Source organism: Zingiber officinale, chromosome 1B (genome assembly GCF_018446385.1).
Source record: "Zingiber officinale cultivar Zhangliang chromosome 1B, Zo_v1.1, whole genome shotgun sequence".
NCBI lineage: Eukaryota > Viridiplantae > Streptophyta > Magnoliopsida > Zingiberales > Zingiberaceae > Zingiber > Zingiber officinale.
Window position 1 is genome coordinate 24,791,331 of NC_055986.1, and position 14,945 is coordinate 24,806,275.

The 14,945-nt window shown below is 38.4% G+C and overlaps 3 protein-coding genes across 4 annotated transcripts; 2 read left to right on the top strand and 1 right to left on the bottom strand.

Annotated features, from left to right (window-relative positions):
- The first annotated feature begins 8,672 nt into the window (after positions 1-8,672).
- LOC122053090 (sugar transport protein MST1-like) lies at positions 8,673-10,480 on the top strand. 2 transcript variants are annotated; one of them, XM_042614978.1, is made up of 3 exons: positions 8,676-8,797; positions 8,882-9,828; positions 9,895-10,480. In XM_042614978.1, the coding sequence occupies exons 1-3, from the start codon at positions 8,746-8,748 to the stop codon at positions 10,336-10,338; spliced, it is 1,443 nt and encodes a 480-aa protein (XP_042470912.1). In that variant the 5' UTR covers positions 8,676-8,745; the 3' UTR covers positions 10,339-10,480. The 2 variants fall into 2 exon arrangements, with proteins under 2 accessions (XP_042470906.1, XP_042470912.1); XM_042614972.1 differs by having other exon boundaries at positions 8,673-9,828.
- Positions 10,481-10,797: 317 nt separating this feature from the next.
- Positions 10,798-13,879, bottom strand: LOC122053115 (UPF0235 protein C15orf40 homolog). The gene is made up of 3 exons (XM_042615002.1): positions 13,616-13,879; positions 13,447-13,535; positions 10,798-11,154 (listed from the first exon to the last, which is right to left on the bottom strand). Exons 1-3 carry the CDS (start codon positions 13,779-13,781, stop codon positions 11,023-11,025), a joined length of 387 nt encoding a protein of 128 aa, XP_042470936.1. The 5' UTR covers positions 13,782-13,879; the 3' UTR covers positions 10,798-11,022.
- Positions 13,880-14,316: 437 nt separating this feature from the next.
- On the top strand, positions 14,317-14,945 carry LOC122053105 (histone H3.2). The gene has a single exon (XM_042614991.1). The coding sequence runs from the start codon at positions 14,384-14,386 to the stop codon at positions 14,792-14,794; it is 411 nt and encodes a 136-aa protein (XP_042470925.1). The 5' UTR covers positions 14,317-14,383; the 3' UTR covers positions 14,795-14,945.

Genomic DNA, 14,945 nt, shown 5'->3' on the forward strand with positions numbered 1-14,945 from the left:
GCTTACAGCCAATTGACGACAACCGTCCAATCTAGGGTACACAAACCTAGAAACAAATCGAGCCACTGAATTTGAAAATGGTACACGTCACGTCGGGCAGATGTCCGCCCGTCACATTAGGCATGCAGTGGTAGTATAGGACACATGCCCTTCAGTCAAAAGGTCGCATAAAGCCCTTAATTAAAAAGGTATAGACGCGTGCTCAACCATAATCTTCGAGGATTTACGCGTATTTCAAGAAATTTGAATGACATCAGCCAAAATCATGCCCACCTAAAGGGATACAATGAAGGTAAAATTTTTTGAAAAGTATTGCTGACCACCTTCCCGATTGGCACACCATCTTCCTGATCAACACACAATCTTCCCAATCGGCCAAGGCAAAGTAAAGTTGAGTGGCGTTGGTTCAGGGGTCTCTCAGCAGTTAATGGACCGTGTACAGTCTGATCAAGCATTAAGGCACCAACTGTCTAGTCAGTCGGACTTGCAGCCTCCTTCGACTAGACTTGAAAGGGAGTTTGTGATGCAGAGATAAGAGCTTAGTGGCACAGGTCAATGGTCACGGTGTAGATCAAAGTCAAAGTGGTCAACACCAGGGTTCAAGCAAGGCTGATCCGAGTAGGAGTGACTATATCAGTCGATCGGAATGATGCTGCCCGATCGACATGAAATTAGTCCGAGTGAACCACCCGTCTGGTCAGATGTGGCACTGACATCAGTCACGCGAAGTAACAAAAAAGAAGACTAAAAGTCTTGAGAAAGAGAAAGCAAAGGAGAACACTCCATCTGTCATTAAATACACAGAAGCCAAGATAAAGATGCATTCTATATATAATCAATATCATTAAATAGGGGAAGATGAAAAGTCATTAAGAAAGGTATAGATGGGGAATGCTAGGTATGAGAAAAAGGGCAAGAAAAATAAGTCTCGGTCTCTACCATTTTTCATTTTCCTTCTTTTGTTTCTAACTTGAGCGTTGGAGGGCCAACGCCAGAGACTCCTTCCCTGGTTTTGGTTTTGGTTTTTATTTTGTAGAGAGGAGCAAGGTCTTCATCCCGTCAACGGAACTTCCACCTCCCTGGCTTTCTAGCTTCATGCCTCCGGACAGGATCAAATTGCAAAAGGAAACACAAAGAGAAAGAGAGAAAGAGGTAGCCGCAAAAGGAGGCTAGCGAATTATATTACAAAAAACTTAGGTTTACAAAGGAAAAGGAAATATAAATAGACAATAAAGTAATAACAAAAAACTAATAATCTACCCTTATATAATAATTTATCACACACTAACATCTCCCTCAAACTCATGATATACTAACAGAAAGTATTGAGAGTTTGTTAACCAAAAATTAAAATCGTGCAATGGAATGCACCGAGTGAGCAAGGCTGCAATTTGCATGGAAGATGAGACAAATGACAAAGTGATGGTGCCATTTTTGATAGTGATGGCGAGTGAAATGACAATCAATCTTGATATGTTTGGTGCACACATGAAAGATAGAATTACGAGTAATTTGCATAACACGAAGTTGTCATAATGCATAAGGGTAGGGTTAAGAGAAAAGCACCCATATCAGCAAGTAGCCAACGTACCTAAATAATTTCAATAGTAGTAGAGGTCATAGCACGATATTCTGTTTTGGTAGAAGAATGAAAGACAACATTTTACTTTTTTACTCTTCCAAGAGATAAGGGAATCTTCCAAAAAAAATATAAAATCCTATAGTAGACTTACGATCTGTAGAATCACCACTCCAATTTACATCTGAATAGGCACACAACTCTAGGGTAGAAGTGGAAGGATAAAGAAGACTATGAAACTAGGTACCTCGAAGATATTGAAGGATGCAAAGCACAGCTCTCCAATGTATTGAAGTGGGAGAAGTATGCTAACCAAGTCTTTTTTTTTGTCTTCCTCTTCATTATTTGATATACATATTTGTTATAGTTTCACATCACTTAACTAAAGTATTTATTGGTCATCTAAGTACATGCACATATCATCCTCAACGTATCTCTTGAAGTTTTTCTTTAATAGATACAATCTAACTTTCTCCTTAATGCTCTCATTTCTTATTATGTCCATTCTCGTATGTCCACATATCCACATTAACATCCTCATCTCTGCAACTCTCATCTTCTACTCATGTGTTCGAGTCATAGCCTAACATTAAGCTCCATATAACATAGCATGTCTAACTGCAATTTTATAAAAAATTTCTTTAAGTTTTAGAGGTACTTTACGGTCATATAAAATACCTGACGCTCTCCTCCATTTTAACCATCCTAATTGTATTCTATGTACGAAATCTCTCTCAATCTCTCTATCATTTTACAAAAATAATCCTAAATATCTAAAGCTCTCGGTTTCGGGTAATTCGTCATCTCCTATCTTAACAATTGTCTCATTATATCTCATATTGTTAGACTTAAATTTTATATATTCTATCTTTATTCTACTAAGCCTAAAATCTTTCTCTTCTAGTGTTTCCTGTCAAGATTCTAGTTTAACATTTTCTCCTTCATGTGTTTTATCTATCAAAATAATATCATCTGTAAACAACATACACCACAGTACTGTGTCTTGAATATGTGCAGTGAGTTCCTCCATAATTAGTATAAAAAGATAAAGACTTAGAGTTGATCCTTGATATGACCTTATCTTTATTATAAATACTTCAGTTACTTTGTCTGAAATCTTTACTCTATTCGTTACTTCCTCGTACATATTTTTAATTAGTTCAATATATGTTACGCTAACACCTCTCTTTTCTAAAATTTTTCATATAATTTCTCTTGGAACTCTATCATAAGCTTTTTTTAAGTCAATGAATACTATGTGTAGATCTTGTTTTTGCTCCGATATTTTTTAATAAATTGTCTAAGAAGATATATAGCTTCTATTGTTGACTTTCAAAGCATGAACCCAAATTAATTTTTGATCATCGTGGTCTCCTTCCTTAATCTTTTTTCCATTAATTTTTCCTAAAGTTTCATGGTATGACTCATTAGTTTAATACCCCTATATTTTACACAATTTTGTATGTCTATCTTGTTCTTATATAAAGGAATTAGAGTACTTATCATCCATTGATAGATTTTTTTTTTAATTTTTAATATCATATTAAATAATTTTGTAAGTCATTCAATATTTTATTTCCCTAGGCATTTCCATACCTTTATCAGAATATCATCTGATTCAATGACATTTCCATTGTGCATCCCATTTAAAGCTTGTTCTACTTTTGAAGTTTGAATTCTATGATAAAAATTTAAATTTCTATGCTTATTAGACCTACTTAAATTATCTAAGTTAAGTTGGTTACCTAAATTTTTATTAAAAAGTTGATGAAAATACTCCTCTACCACTCTTTTATTACTCTATTATTTACTAGTACTTTATTACATTCATCTTTAATACATTTTATTTGGATAAGATCTCTTGTCTTCCTTTCTCTCACTTTAGCTATTATATAAATGTCTCTTTCCTCTTCTTTTGTATCCAATTTTTGATATAATCATTTAAAAGTTTCATTCTTTGCTTCATTCACTACTCTTTTAACTTCTTTTATGGCTATTATAAATGTACAATGTCTTATAAGCTATTCATTTTTTCCTCCACTTTCTCTTGTACTTTCTCATTCCACTACCAAGATTCTTTACTTAGTGGTGCATATCCCTTTGACTTACTGAGTACACTCTTAACTACTATTTTTAACTTTGATATAATCTTATCTCATGTTATATTAGAATCACCATATATTTCATCTAATATTTGTACTCCTACATTCTCCTTAAAGATATTTTGCTTCCGATTCTTTAACATCCACCACTTAATTCTAGGAGTTATATATATTTTCTTTCTATTGATATTATGCTTGAGACGTATATCCAATACTACTAACCTATGTTGGGTAATTAAGCTTTCTCCAGAGATGACCTTACAATCTTTACAAGTGTTTCTATTATTCTTTCTAATCATAAGAAAGTCAATTTGTGATTTATTATTCCCACTTTTGAACATTACTAAGTATTTTCTCTTTTCTTAAAATATATATTAGTTAATATAAGGTTATATGTTATTGCAAACTCTAATATAATTTTCGCTTCCTCATTTCTCATTCCAAATCTATGACTTTATGTACCCTCTCATATTCCTTATTTTTCACTCTGATATGCCCATTTAAATGACCTCCTATTAAAATTATTTCATTTGGTGGAATGCTTTGTAATATTTCATCTAAGTCATTCTAAAATTTTGATTTGATAGCTTCATCTAATTCTACTTGCGGTACATATACATTAATTATGTTCATAGTTTATTTCACCAGTATTCTCTTAAGGACTATAATTTTATTCCCCTTTCTAACTACTCCTATAACTTCATCCTTTAACGAACTATCTACAACAATACTCATTCCATTTCTTGTTTTACTCTTTTCTGTGTACCATAATTTAAAATTCGAGTTCTCTATCAATTTTGTATTCTCCCCTACTCATTTTATCTTTTGTATACACAGAAAATTAATTCTTTCCTAATTATCGTATCTACTACCTCTATTTATTTACCAGTGAGGGTTCCTATGTTTTATGTTCTAAATTTTAGATTATTAGTTTTCCTATCATATTTGTTCTTATCCAACCTATAGTATAATAACTCTTGTCTATTTAACATTATACCCAAGTTTTTATAAAGATGTAGTGCTCCTTGCCGATACGTTACAGTCAAATCCTGCAATGTGAACTCTTACATATTTAGCATTGCATTCGAGTTCTGGAGATGTAGTGGTTCTTACCGAAACATTATAGTAGGGCCCTACAATACGTTCCTTCTAGGGAACAACGTAGCATTAGCACAATAGTTTAATAAATCCATTCATTGAATATTTGTCATAGTTTTAATGTCGGCTGATAATTTAATATAACCATTCTCCTTTATTTGAGTTTGGGATCAACCATAACTGGTCATGTACAGAATTATTAATTTGACTGAATATGAATTACTAATTACTAAAGAATAAATTAATTAAAATTTTAATTATTACATTCACTTTACTTTTTAGTATTTTTAAATTTATTTATTTTATTATCTCAATTTCATATTTTGTTTTTGTTAATATAGAATGGACTAATCCCTAGGTGAATGATCTTATCTTACGGATAGACTATCAGATAAATCTAAAAAACTACCAGATGGTAAAGCTCGACCGAGCATAAAGATATTTAGCCTTATGAAAATTCTTAGTATATTACTGGTCGAGTGAAGGCCAAGTGGGCACCAATGAGTGCCTGCACGCGCTTTGTCAGGCAAAGCCCGACCGAGAATAAAGACATTTAGCCTTATGGGAACTCTTAGTATATTACCGGCCGAGTGAAGGCCAAGTGAGTACTAATGAGTGTATGCACGCGCTCAGTCAGGCAAAGCCCGACCAATCATAAAGGCACTTTGGCGGCGTTTGGTTAAATGATGGGAATGACTATGGGTATGTATTTGATAGTAAGGTGGAATGAGAATGAGAATGGAAATGAAACCCACCTAGTTATATGGGTTTTGTTGATTCACATAAATCTCAAAATCATTCCCAAATTGTTATTCTCAAACTCACAATCCAAACACTATCTTTTACTATCATTCCATTCCCTCATTCCCAAACCCATTAACCAGACACCCCTTAACCTTTTGTATAATTTTTAATATATTACTGGCCAATCAAAGGCTGAGCGAGCACCCATGTACTCATATACACTCGGCCGAGCAAAGCCCGGCAGAACTCAGAGACGTTTAGCCTTATACAACTTTTAGTATATTATCGGCCAAGCGAACACCAATGTGCTTATATACGCCCAGCCGAGGGAAGGCCGGGTGAGCGTTACAGTACTTACAAGTGCTCGACTGGGCAAAGCCCTACAGAGGATAGAGTCACTCAAGATATATATATATATATATATATATATATATATATATATATACATATATATATACGACCAGCTTGAATGACCAGTCGAGACATGCTCAATAGAAGATATTCCTAATATATATACACACGACCGGCTTGAAAGACCGGTTGAGACATGCTCAACAGAAGGTATTCCTAATATATATACACGACCGACTGGAATGACCGGTCGAGATATGCTCAACATAAGGTATTCCTAATACACACACACACGATCGGCTTGAATGATCGGCCGAGACATGCTCAACAGAAGGTATTCCTAATATATATGCGACCGACTTGAATGATCGGCCGAGACATGCTCAACAGAAGGTATTCCTAATATATATGCGACCGACTTGAATGACCGACCGAGACATGTTCATTAGAAGATATTCTTAACAACATATATGATCAGTATAAATGACTAACTGAAATATACTTAACAGATGATATTCTTATTATATATGCGGCCGGGTTAAAGGATTGGTTGGAAATATGACAACTTGACAAATTTGGTGGGAAATATCTTCTAAAAACTTCTTTAGTTATAATGACGTGTTCCTATGCATACCTCATCACAAATATAAGTCACAAATGACAAAAGAGGTACATCTGGGATACAAAAAAGATTCCTTAAAAGATTATTGTATAAAGTATAGAAGATGACTTCATCTCCTAATAAACCCTAACGAATCGGGGACTACTTTACGACTACGGAGGTCACATGAGGTAGTATAAAAAGGGACATCCTCTCCGTTGGTAGGGTACACAAGTTATAACATCTAAACTCTATTTCAAAGTACTTCAGTTACTAGTCTTCTCTTCTTCTTCTTCTTCCACCCTTGAGAGAGAAATTGACTTAAGCGTCGGAGGGCCTAGCCAGGGATCCCCACCTCGGTCTTGGGTCACTAACGCTTTGTTGGTTTGTCTTGTTGTGCACAGGATCGTGGAGAGGTTCTTTTAGGTCTTCAGGATATTATCTTCATCAAATATCGTCGTCCACCGGAGCTAGCGCATCACTTCTCAGATTTTAGACAGGATTAGTGGTGCATATCCCTTTGACTTACCGAGTACACTCTTAGTTATTATTTTCAACTTTGATAACATTTTATTCCATGTTATATTAGAATCACCATATATTTCACCTAATATTTGTACTCCTACATTCTCCTTAAAGATATTTTGCTTCTATCTTTTAACATCCACCACTTAATTACAGGAGTCATATATATTTTATTTCTATTGATATTATGCTTGAGGCATATATCCAATACTACTAACCTATGTTGGGTAGTTAAGCTTTCTCCAGAGATGACCTAACAATCTTTACAAGTCTTTCTATCTTTCTTCCTAACCACAAGAAGTCAATTTATTATTTATTATTCTCACTTTTGAACATTACTAAGTGTTCTTCTCTTTTCTTAAAAAATATATTAGTTAATATAAGGTTGTATGTTATTACAAACTCTAATATAGTTTTCGCTTCCTCATTTCTCATTCCAAACTCATAACCTCATGTACCCTCTCATATTCCTCATTTTTCACTCTGATATGCCCATTTGAATGATCTCGTATTAAAATTATTTCATTTAGTGGAATGCTTTGTAATATTTCATCTAAGTCGTCCTAAAATCTTGATTTGATAGCTTCATCTAATTCTACTTGCGGTGCATATACGTTAATTATGTTCATAGTTTCTTTCGCTACTATTCTCTTAAGGACTATAATTTTATTCCTCTTTTTAACTACTTCTAAAACTTCATCCTTTAACATACTATCTACAATAATACCCACTCCATTTCTTGTTTTACTCTTTTCTGTGTACCATAACTTAAAATTCGAGTTCTCTATCAATTTTATATTCTCGCCTACCCATTTTATCTTTTGTATACACAGAATAATAATTATTCTTCTAATTATCGTATCTACTACCTCTATTTATTTATCAATGAGGGTTTCTATGTTTTATGTTCTAAATTCTAGATTATTAGTTTTCCTATCATATTTGTTCTTTCCAACCTATGATGTAAATAACTCTTGTCTATTTAACACTATACCTAAGTTTTCAGGAAGATGTAGTGCTCCTTACCGATATGTTACAGTCAAATCCTGCAATGTGAAACTCTTGTATATTTAGCATTACATTCAAATTCTGGAGATGTAGTGGTTCTTGCCGAAACATTGTAATAGGACCCTACAATACATTCCTTCTAGGGAACAACCTAATATTAACACAATAATTTAATGAATCTATTAATTAAATATTTATCATAATTTTAACGCTGACTGATAATCTATATAATCTTTCTTCTTTACTTGAATTTGGGACTGATCATGACGGGTCACGTGTAGAATTATTAATTTGACTAAATATGAATTAAAATTTGAGCGGGGACCATCAGAATTATTAATTTGAACGATCTTTAATTTGGACGATCTTATCTTACGGATAGACCATCAGATAAATCCAAAACACTACCAGATGGAGCCCAACATCCCGATCAGTTCGAGCACCATGAGCGGGGACCACCTTAATTTCTTTTGTTTTTTTTTCCTTTTATTCAATTCGAAAGTGCAACGTCTTAAATTCCAAGGAAAAAATACCCTTATATAGCCTTCCCTGCATTTGGGATTCGAATTATGAGTTTGCTATTCCCTGCATTTCTAGGGATAAAATTGTAAGGAAGGAAAATGGGTGCGCACGTGATTCCACCAGTCCACTCTACAACTAACGGTCTTCAATACCTCCCCTTGATCCATCATTCCAATAGCACAACAGCAGAGCAGAGCAGAGCAAACCGGAAGAAGATGGCCGGAGAAGGATTCAGTCTTGATCAGGGGCCGGCTGATGATTATGGAGGTAGATTAACAGCATCTGTGATCGTCACTTGCCTCATGGCCGCCTCCGGTGGCCTAATTTTTGGATACGACATCGGGATTTCAGGTGGCGTCACGGCCATGGAATCGTTTCTGGAACAGTTCTTTCCCAGGATTTTGCGGCGGATGGCGGCGGCACAGTCCGACGAGTTCTGCGTTTACGACAGCCAGGTGCTAACGGCGTTCACATCGTCTTTGTACGTAGCCGGCCTGGCAGCAGCGCTGGCCGCCGGGAGGCTCACCCGGGCCGTGGGAAGGCAGAAGGTGATGCTGCTAGGAGGGGCCACCTTCTTTGTCGGTTCCATCATCAATGCTGCGGCAGTCAACGTGGAGATGCTTATCTTGGGGCGGATACTGCTCGGCTTCGGCGTGGGTTTCACCAACCAGGCGACTCCTGTGTACCTGGCGGAGACGGCGCCGGCGAGGTGGCGAGGCGCCTTCACCGCCGGGTTTCAGTTGTTCATCGCTGTCGGAGTGGTGGTGGCCAACCTCACCAACTACGGCGCCTCCCACGTTCGCGCCTGGGGGTGGCGCCTTTCGCTTGGCCTCGCCGCCGTCCCCGCCGCTGCCATCTTCCTCTCGGCCATCCTCATCTCTGACACTCCTAGCAGCCTTGTCGCGCGCGGTAGGATCGACGACGCGCGCAAGGCGCTTCTCAGAATCCGGGGCGGCGATGCGAACGCAGAGCTCAAAGCCCTCGAGCGCGCCGTCCGCGACGCAGACGAGATGGCGCAAGGGGCGTTCAAGCGGATCGCAACACGGCGGTACCGGCCGTACCTGGTGATGGCGGTGGCGATTCCTCTATTTCAGCAGCTTACGGGGGTGATCGTAATCGCCTTCTTCTCGCCGGTGCTGTTCCGGACAGTAGGGTTCGGGAGCGACACAGCGCTCGTCAGCGCTGTCATTCTTGGCGTCGTCAATCTCGTGTCCCTCCTCATCTCCTCCACTGTCGTCGACCGCTGCGGCCGCAAGTTCCTCTTCATGGCAGGCGGCGCCCAGATGATCCTCTCTCAGGTATTTTAATTCTAAGTGTTCTCATGCTCTGTTTCTTGACTAATTAGCTTCAGTCAAATTCATAAGGCGGCGGTGGCGTGGATACTCGGAGCCGCCGGGCGGGCAGCGCTGCCGCAGGGGCACGCAGTGGCGCTGTTGGTGCTGTTTTGCACGTACGCGTTTGGGTTCGGGTACTCATGGGGTCCGCTGAGTTGGATCGTCCCCGTCGAAATCTTCCCGGTGGAGGTGCGGTCGGCGGGGCAGAGCATCAGCGTCGCCGTCAACCTAGGGGTAACTTTCCTGCAGGCGCAGATCTTCCTAGCCATGCTCTGCCGTCTCAAGGCCGGTACCTTCGTCTACTACGCCGCCTGGGTGGGCGTCATGACGGCATTCGTGGCTGTCTTCCTGCCGGAGACGAAGGGGGTGCCACTGGAGGCCATGCCGGCTCTGTGGGCCCGACACTGGTACTGGCGCCGATTCCTGGTGACAAATGACGTCACAGAGCATAATGACCAGGCACTGTCTTCTTAATCAATTACCTATCTACTTTAACAGTATGTTATGTTGACTGTCATGATGATAAAATTGCATATCCTAATTATCAATATTTAATATCACATATTAACTTTTTTTATTTAATGATCCATCCATCTTTAATTAAAGTTTCAAATCACTTCATTCTATTTCATTTTATTATTGTGATATGCCCTTATACTATTCGAAAAGTCTTTTTCTCACCCAAAAAAAATAGAAAGATTTTTTAAAAATCATTATTGATTATGGTAGACAAACTCGGTCGATATATTTAATGGTGAAAATCAATAAGGCATTACCATGTCACTACTAAAAATTATTGTAACAGTCAGTACATGATTCAACCCAATAAAAATTATCATAAAAAAAATGTGACAAACTTTAATTACTTTTGGGTAGAATTACATTACCATGTCATCTATCACGCCCCTTCTCATAGCCCATTGCCATTAAAAATATCCAAACTACAGGCTTCCAATAAATATTTACGCATAAATATCCGCCCGAGCTACATGACAATCTTTCCATCGGCAAAGACTGAACTAGATGAAAGATAATTAGTTCTCTCTTCCAACATATGTTTTCTATTTGACATTTAACCAAACAAGTCCTCTATGGCTTAGTTAACAAACCAAGAGTGTGTTACAATTCCCAGTGTTACTCGAGAATTCAGTTCCATGGCTAGTCACATTTCCACGCCTTGTTAAGGGCATCCAGGACGTTCTGTAGAGTTACCTCTTGCACAAGCACAACCTTTTCCCTAGATTTTGAACCAGAACCAATTGACACTTGCCTTTTCTTCACACCTAATACCTGCAATATGGTAAATAAGTTCTGGCCTCTCATGCACTGAGCGATAATATGGATTTCTTCAAACTGCAGTTTACATTTGAATAAGTATCCTTTAGCAATTACTATGGATTCACGGATACTTCCACTAGTTGTGTATCCTATGACCATCACATGCTCAATTGTAAAAATATGCTTGGATGGTTATCACTGAATGCATATAACTGCCACTTCTGTAATGAAAGATTAAAGCATGTTTCTTGATAAGTACTTGGAAATATCCACTTATCATTTAAATTTGCAATTACGATACTTTGCACATACAATTTTGAAGACTTGCCCTTTGGTTGGGTTTGTTCCTGGTTGCCAACTTCACTATCTAATGGAATGAGGTTAAGAGTATATAAGATGGATGAGTATTATTTGGAATGATAGTGGATACTTCTAAACTTAAATGAAGATGCATCTTTGCATATCGAGAAAGCTCCATTGAGCCAGCAAACGTGCTAATCAGATGCATGACAAGGCATTTAAGACCCAGAAACACTATTGCTCAAAGTAATCTAATGACAGGTATATTAGCTATCAAAGATTGTGGTATTTTAATCAAGATACACTTACAATCTTCTTACCTCTTCTTTTAGCATAAAATCTTTGCCTGGTAAGGATTCTGGATTACAGGATCAGGTTCTTTACACGGATGGAGTGGTATTACACCATAAATATATGATCATATTGGCACTAAAGAAATCATAAAAACTTCTGCAAACAAGCACATACTGGTAATTATCAACAGTTTGGTCCGTTCTGCAAATTAACATTACTTAAAAGCGGAGGAAAAAAAATGCAACCAGCACATGGTACTGCCTCAGGTCAACTACATTAAATATCTTTCCGACACAATCAGAACAGAAGTAAATATCTATCTCACAACGGCAACATTCTTCATGTTGCTTGGATTTATTTTTAGTATGTCATCCCTCAATAAAACTTCAGGGACTACTTTGTATGAATAACACACTCATTGAGTAGTCTGCCAATTTGTTTGATTAATAGAAGAACAACAAGATACTTATACCATTTCACAGATAACATGATCAACATAACCAAAACTAGAATTGCCACAAAGAAAAATCATATTACCATTCCTAAGAGCAAGATAAACAGCTAATCAAAATGTGAAATATTCTAGCTTACATTGATTCTTTGAATTGACAAATTCCCCTAACAGAATCTAATTTATCAATTTACTGATAATTTGATGTGCTAGGTAAATAGTAGGGAGTTTATCAATTACTTTGAATTGATACTACTACTCCATCAGCATTTTCCAGTCTCATTATTACCCCTGTTGTCTGGGGGAACTTATCACTAGTGTAATTAGATAAATTTCCAATGCTATTGGATGTCATTGTTCAGTTTAGTTCACAATACAGGGTCACTTTAATATGACAGTTTCCCAGTAAAAAGCAATCATGTCTCAAGCTAAGCCGCATTTGCCACACCCATGCAGCTATTTTCCAAAATTTCCATCTTCAGCAGGATCAGAGAGTCTCTTCATTTTTTATATTCTAGATTTCATTTGTGCCCAGATAAAGTTAAAATTTAAATTGCAATATGGTTGAAAGTAATGGTCAAAGATTTAGCCATGGAGAGGGCTAATGGATAAGAGAGAGAGACAGAGTCGTGGACTAAATAAAAATAGTTAGAGAAGTAATCCTGATTTTTAATATGGCAAATCAAACCTTGAGTAAAAATAGATAAAGCAAAGTGCTTCTTGTCATAATTTTGTTTAATGGGAATTTGGTTACAAAGTACAATGGCTTATGTGCCAATCATTCAATATATGCCACCATTAATACCTATTTTAAGATATCATCAATCACACTGATTCAATGTTTGTTTGGCCTTCCACTTTCCTCTCAAATCCCTTAATTGATTAATTTTGCCAAACTAAAACAAAAAGTGGCCATCTTTGAACATGCTGAAATCAATCTTAACCTAATTTTGTGTCACCTAAGGATCTTAGCAGTGCCCTTCTTAAACTTTGATATCCCATCACAAACTGATCGCACAAGGCAATAAACTACTAAAGAGATTTGCTTCTTTTAAATGACATACAAGAGAAAATTTATGTAATCGTGTTCATATTGTTTCAATATCAATCTATGCAAAAACTATTTCTGTTCTTCGCAATTTCTTCTAAATTCCTCACTCAATTCTCTTCAAATTTACCATCATTCTAAAAAGACCAAGCAATACTTGTTGCCGAGATAAAGCGAATCTTTATCAGGAGCGGAGAGATCAGAAACTCACCGAACTAATGTAGTCGAGCAGCGCCGCGTTGGCCTCACCATCCCTCGCTGGGGCATCGATCTGAACTCCTAAAGCGTCGTCGCCGACATCTGAAACCAGAAAAAAAAAAAACTCTCGCAGGGGGAAAAAATGGCAGACGAGACAGAGATTGAAAGGGAAAGGGGCGGACCAGTGATGGTGGCGACCTTGGACCCTGGCTTCGCGTGGATGGTGATGGCAACGGTGGACGGAGGAAGGAGACGGAGGCAACCGGGAAATTTGATCTCCGCCGGAGCGACGACGGTCGCAGATGCTGCGGAACCACCCTTCGCTTTCCCACGCTTGGGCGGCGCCATCTCTTCGCCAGAGCTTAACGCCTTTTCTGCCTGCTGCTTCCTTTCACGCAGCGAAAGGGTTAACCTCGGTTCGCGGACTCAAGCTCAGCTTGAGCTCGTCAATTAGGCTCCGTTTCAAGGTTGCTTACCGATCAAACCACACTCCCAAAATCATGTATTATCTCTTAAATAAGCAACGTAAAAATTTTAGTGTAATAAATAAATATTATATTAATTGTATTGGAATTTGATTAAGCGTCTTTTTTCCCCCTAAAATACTAATATTCCAAAAACCCAATTAAAATCAAGTTAATTCTATCGAGACGAATCCGACGGTAAACAAAGCAACAGCAAAGGCTCCGTGGTTACGCCACGGATCGCGATCCGCGTGGTCAGTTTTGGTAAGAAATCCACCATTCATTCATCCACATCTGACGGTTCCAATGAAACTTAGGACTTCGCAGTAGGGATTGCGGTTGGGAACCCGCATTTTTTTCGGTTTCCCTCCTACATCTCCTCCTATAAAAGGCACCACTCCGTGTTTCTTCACAATCGTCGTTCCAATTCCCCAATTACAATCCCTAGTTTTCTTCTTCTTCCCCCGGATCTTGTTTTCTATTGCAATGGCTCGGACGAAGCAGACGGCCAGAAAATCCACCGGAGGAAAGGCCCCGCGAAAGCAACTGGCGACCAAGGCAGCTCGCAAATCGGCGCCTGCCACCGGCGGTGTGAAGAAGCCCCATCGGTTCCGCCCTGGCACGGTGGCGCTGCGGGAGATCCGCAAGTACCAGAAGAGCACAGAGCTTCTGATCCGTAAGCTCCCGTTCCAGCGTCTTGTCCGTGAGATTGCTCAGGACTTCAAGACGGATCTCCGGTTCCAGAGCTCTGCCGTAGCAGCACTCCAGGAGGCGGCGGAGGCTTATCTGGTTGGTCTCTTTGAGGATACCAATCTATGTGCCATCCATGCCAAGCGGGTGACTATAATGCCCAAAGACATTCAACTTGCACGCAGAATCCGTGGGGAGAGGGCCTGATCGCTCTGATTTACTTGTCTGATCTTATTAGGGTTTAGATTATTACTGTTGTCAACTATTGCCTCTGTGTTTGAATTTCCTAGTGGGATGTAAAAATGCTTTATTATCAAAGTCTGCTTTCTGCAATGTTAAACTATGCAGTTCTTTCTAA

What these genes read in the sequence shown, in the direction of transcription:
- LOC122053090 (XM_042614972.1), top strand. Translation starts at nt 8,746, where the DNA reads ATGGCCGGAGAAGGATTCAGTCTTGATCAGGGGCCGGCTGATGATTAT. An exon ending in CCCAGATGATCCTCTCTCAG is followed by an intron (nt 9,829 to 9,894) that starts GTATTTTAATTC and finishes CAAATTCATAAG; the next exon opens with GCGGCGGTGGCGTGGATACT.
- LOC122053115 (XM_042615002.1), bottom strand. Translation starts at nt 13,781, where the DNA reads ATGGCGCCGCCCAAGCGTGGGAAAGCGAAGGGTGGTTCCGCAGCATCT. An exon ending in CAAGGTCGCCACCATCACTG is followed by an intron (nt 13,536 to 13,615) that starts GTCCGCCCCTTT and finishes TTCTGGTTTCAG; the next exon opens with ATGTCGGCGACGACGCTTTA. An exon ending in TGCTCGACTACATTAGTTCG is followed by an intron (nt 11,155 to 13,446) that starts GTGAGTTTCTGA and finishes ACCATATTGCAG; the next exon opens with GTATTAGGTGTGAAGAAAAG.
- LOC122053105 (XM_042614991.1), top strand. Translation starts at nt 14,384, where the DNA reads ATGGCTCGGACGAAGCAGACGGCCAGAAAATCCACCGGAGGAAAGGCC.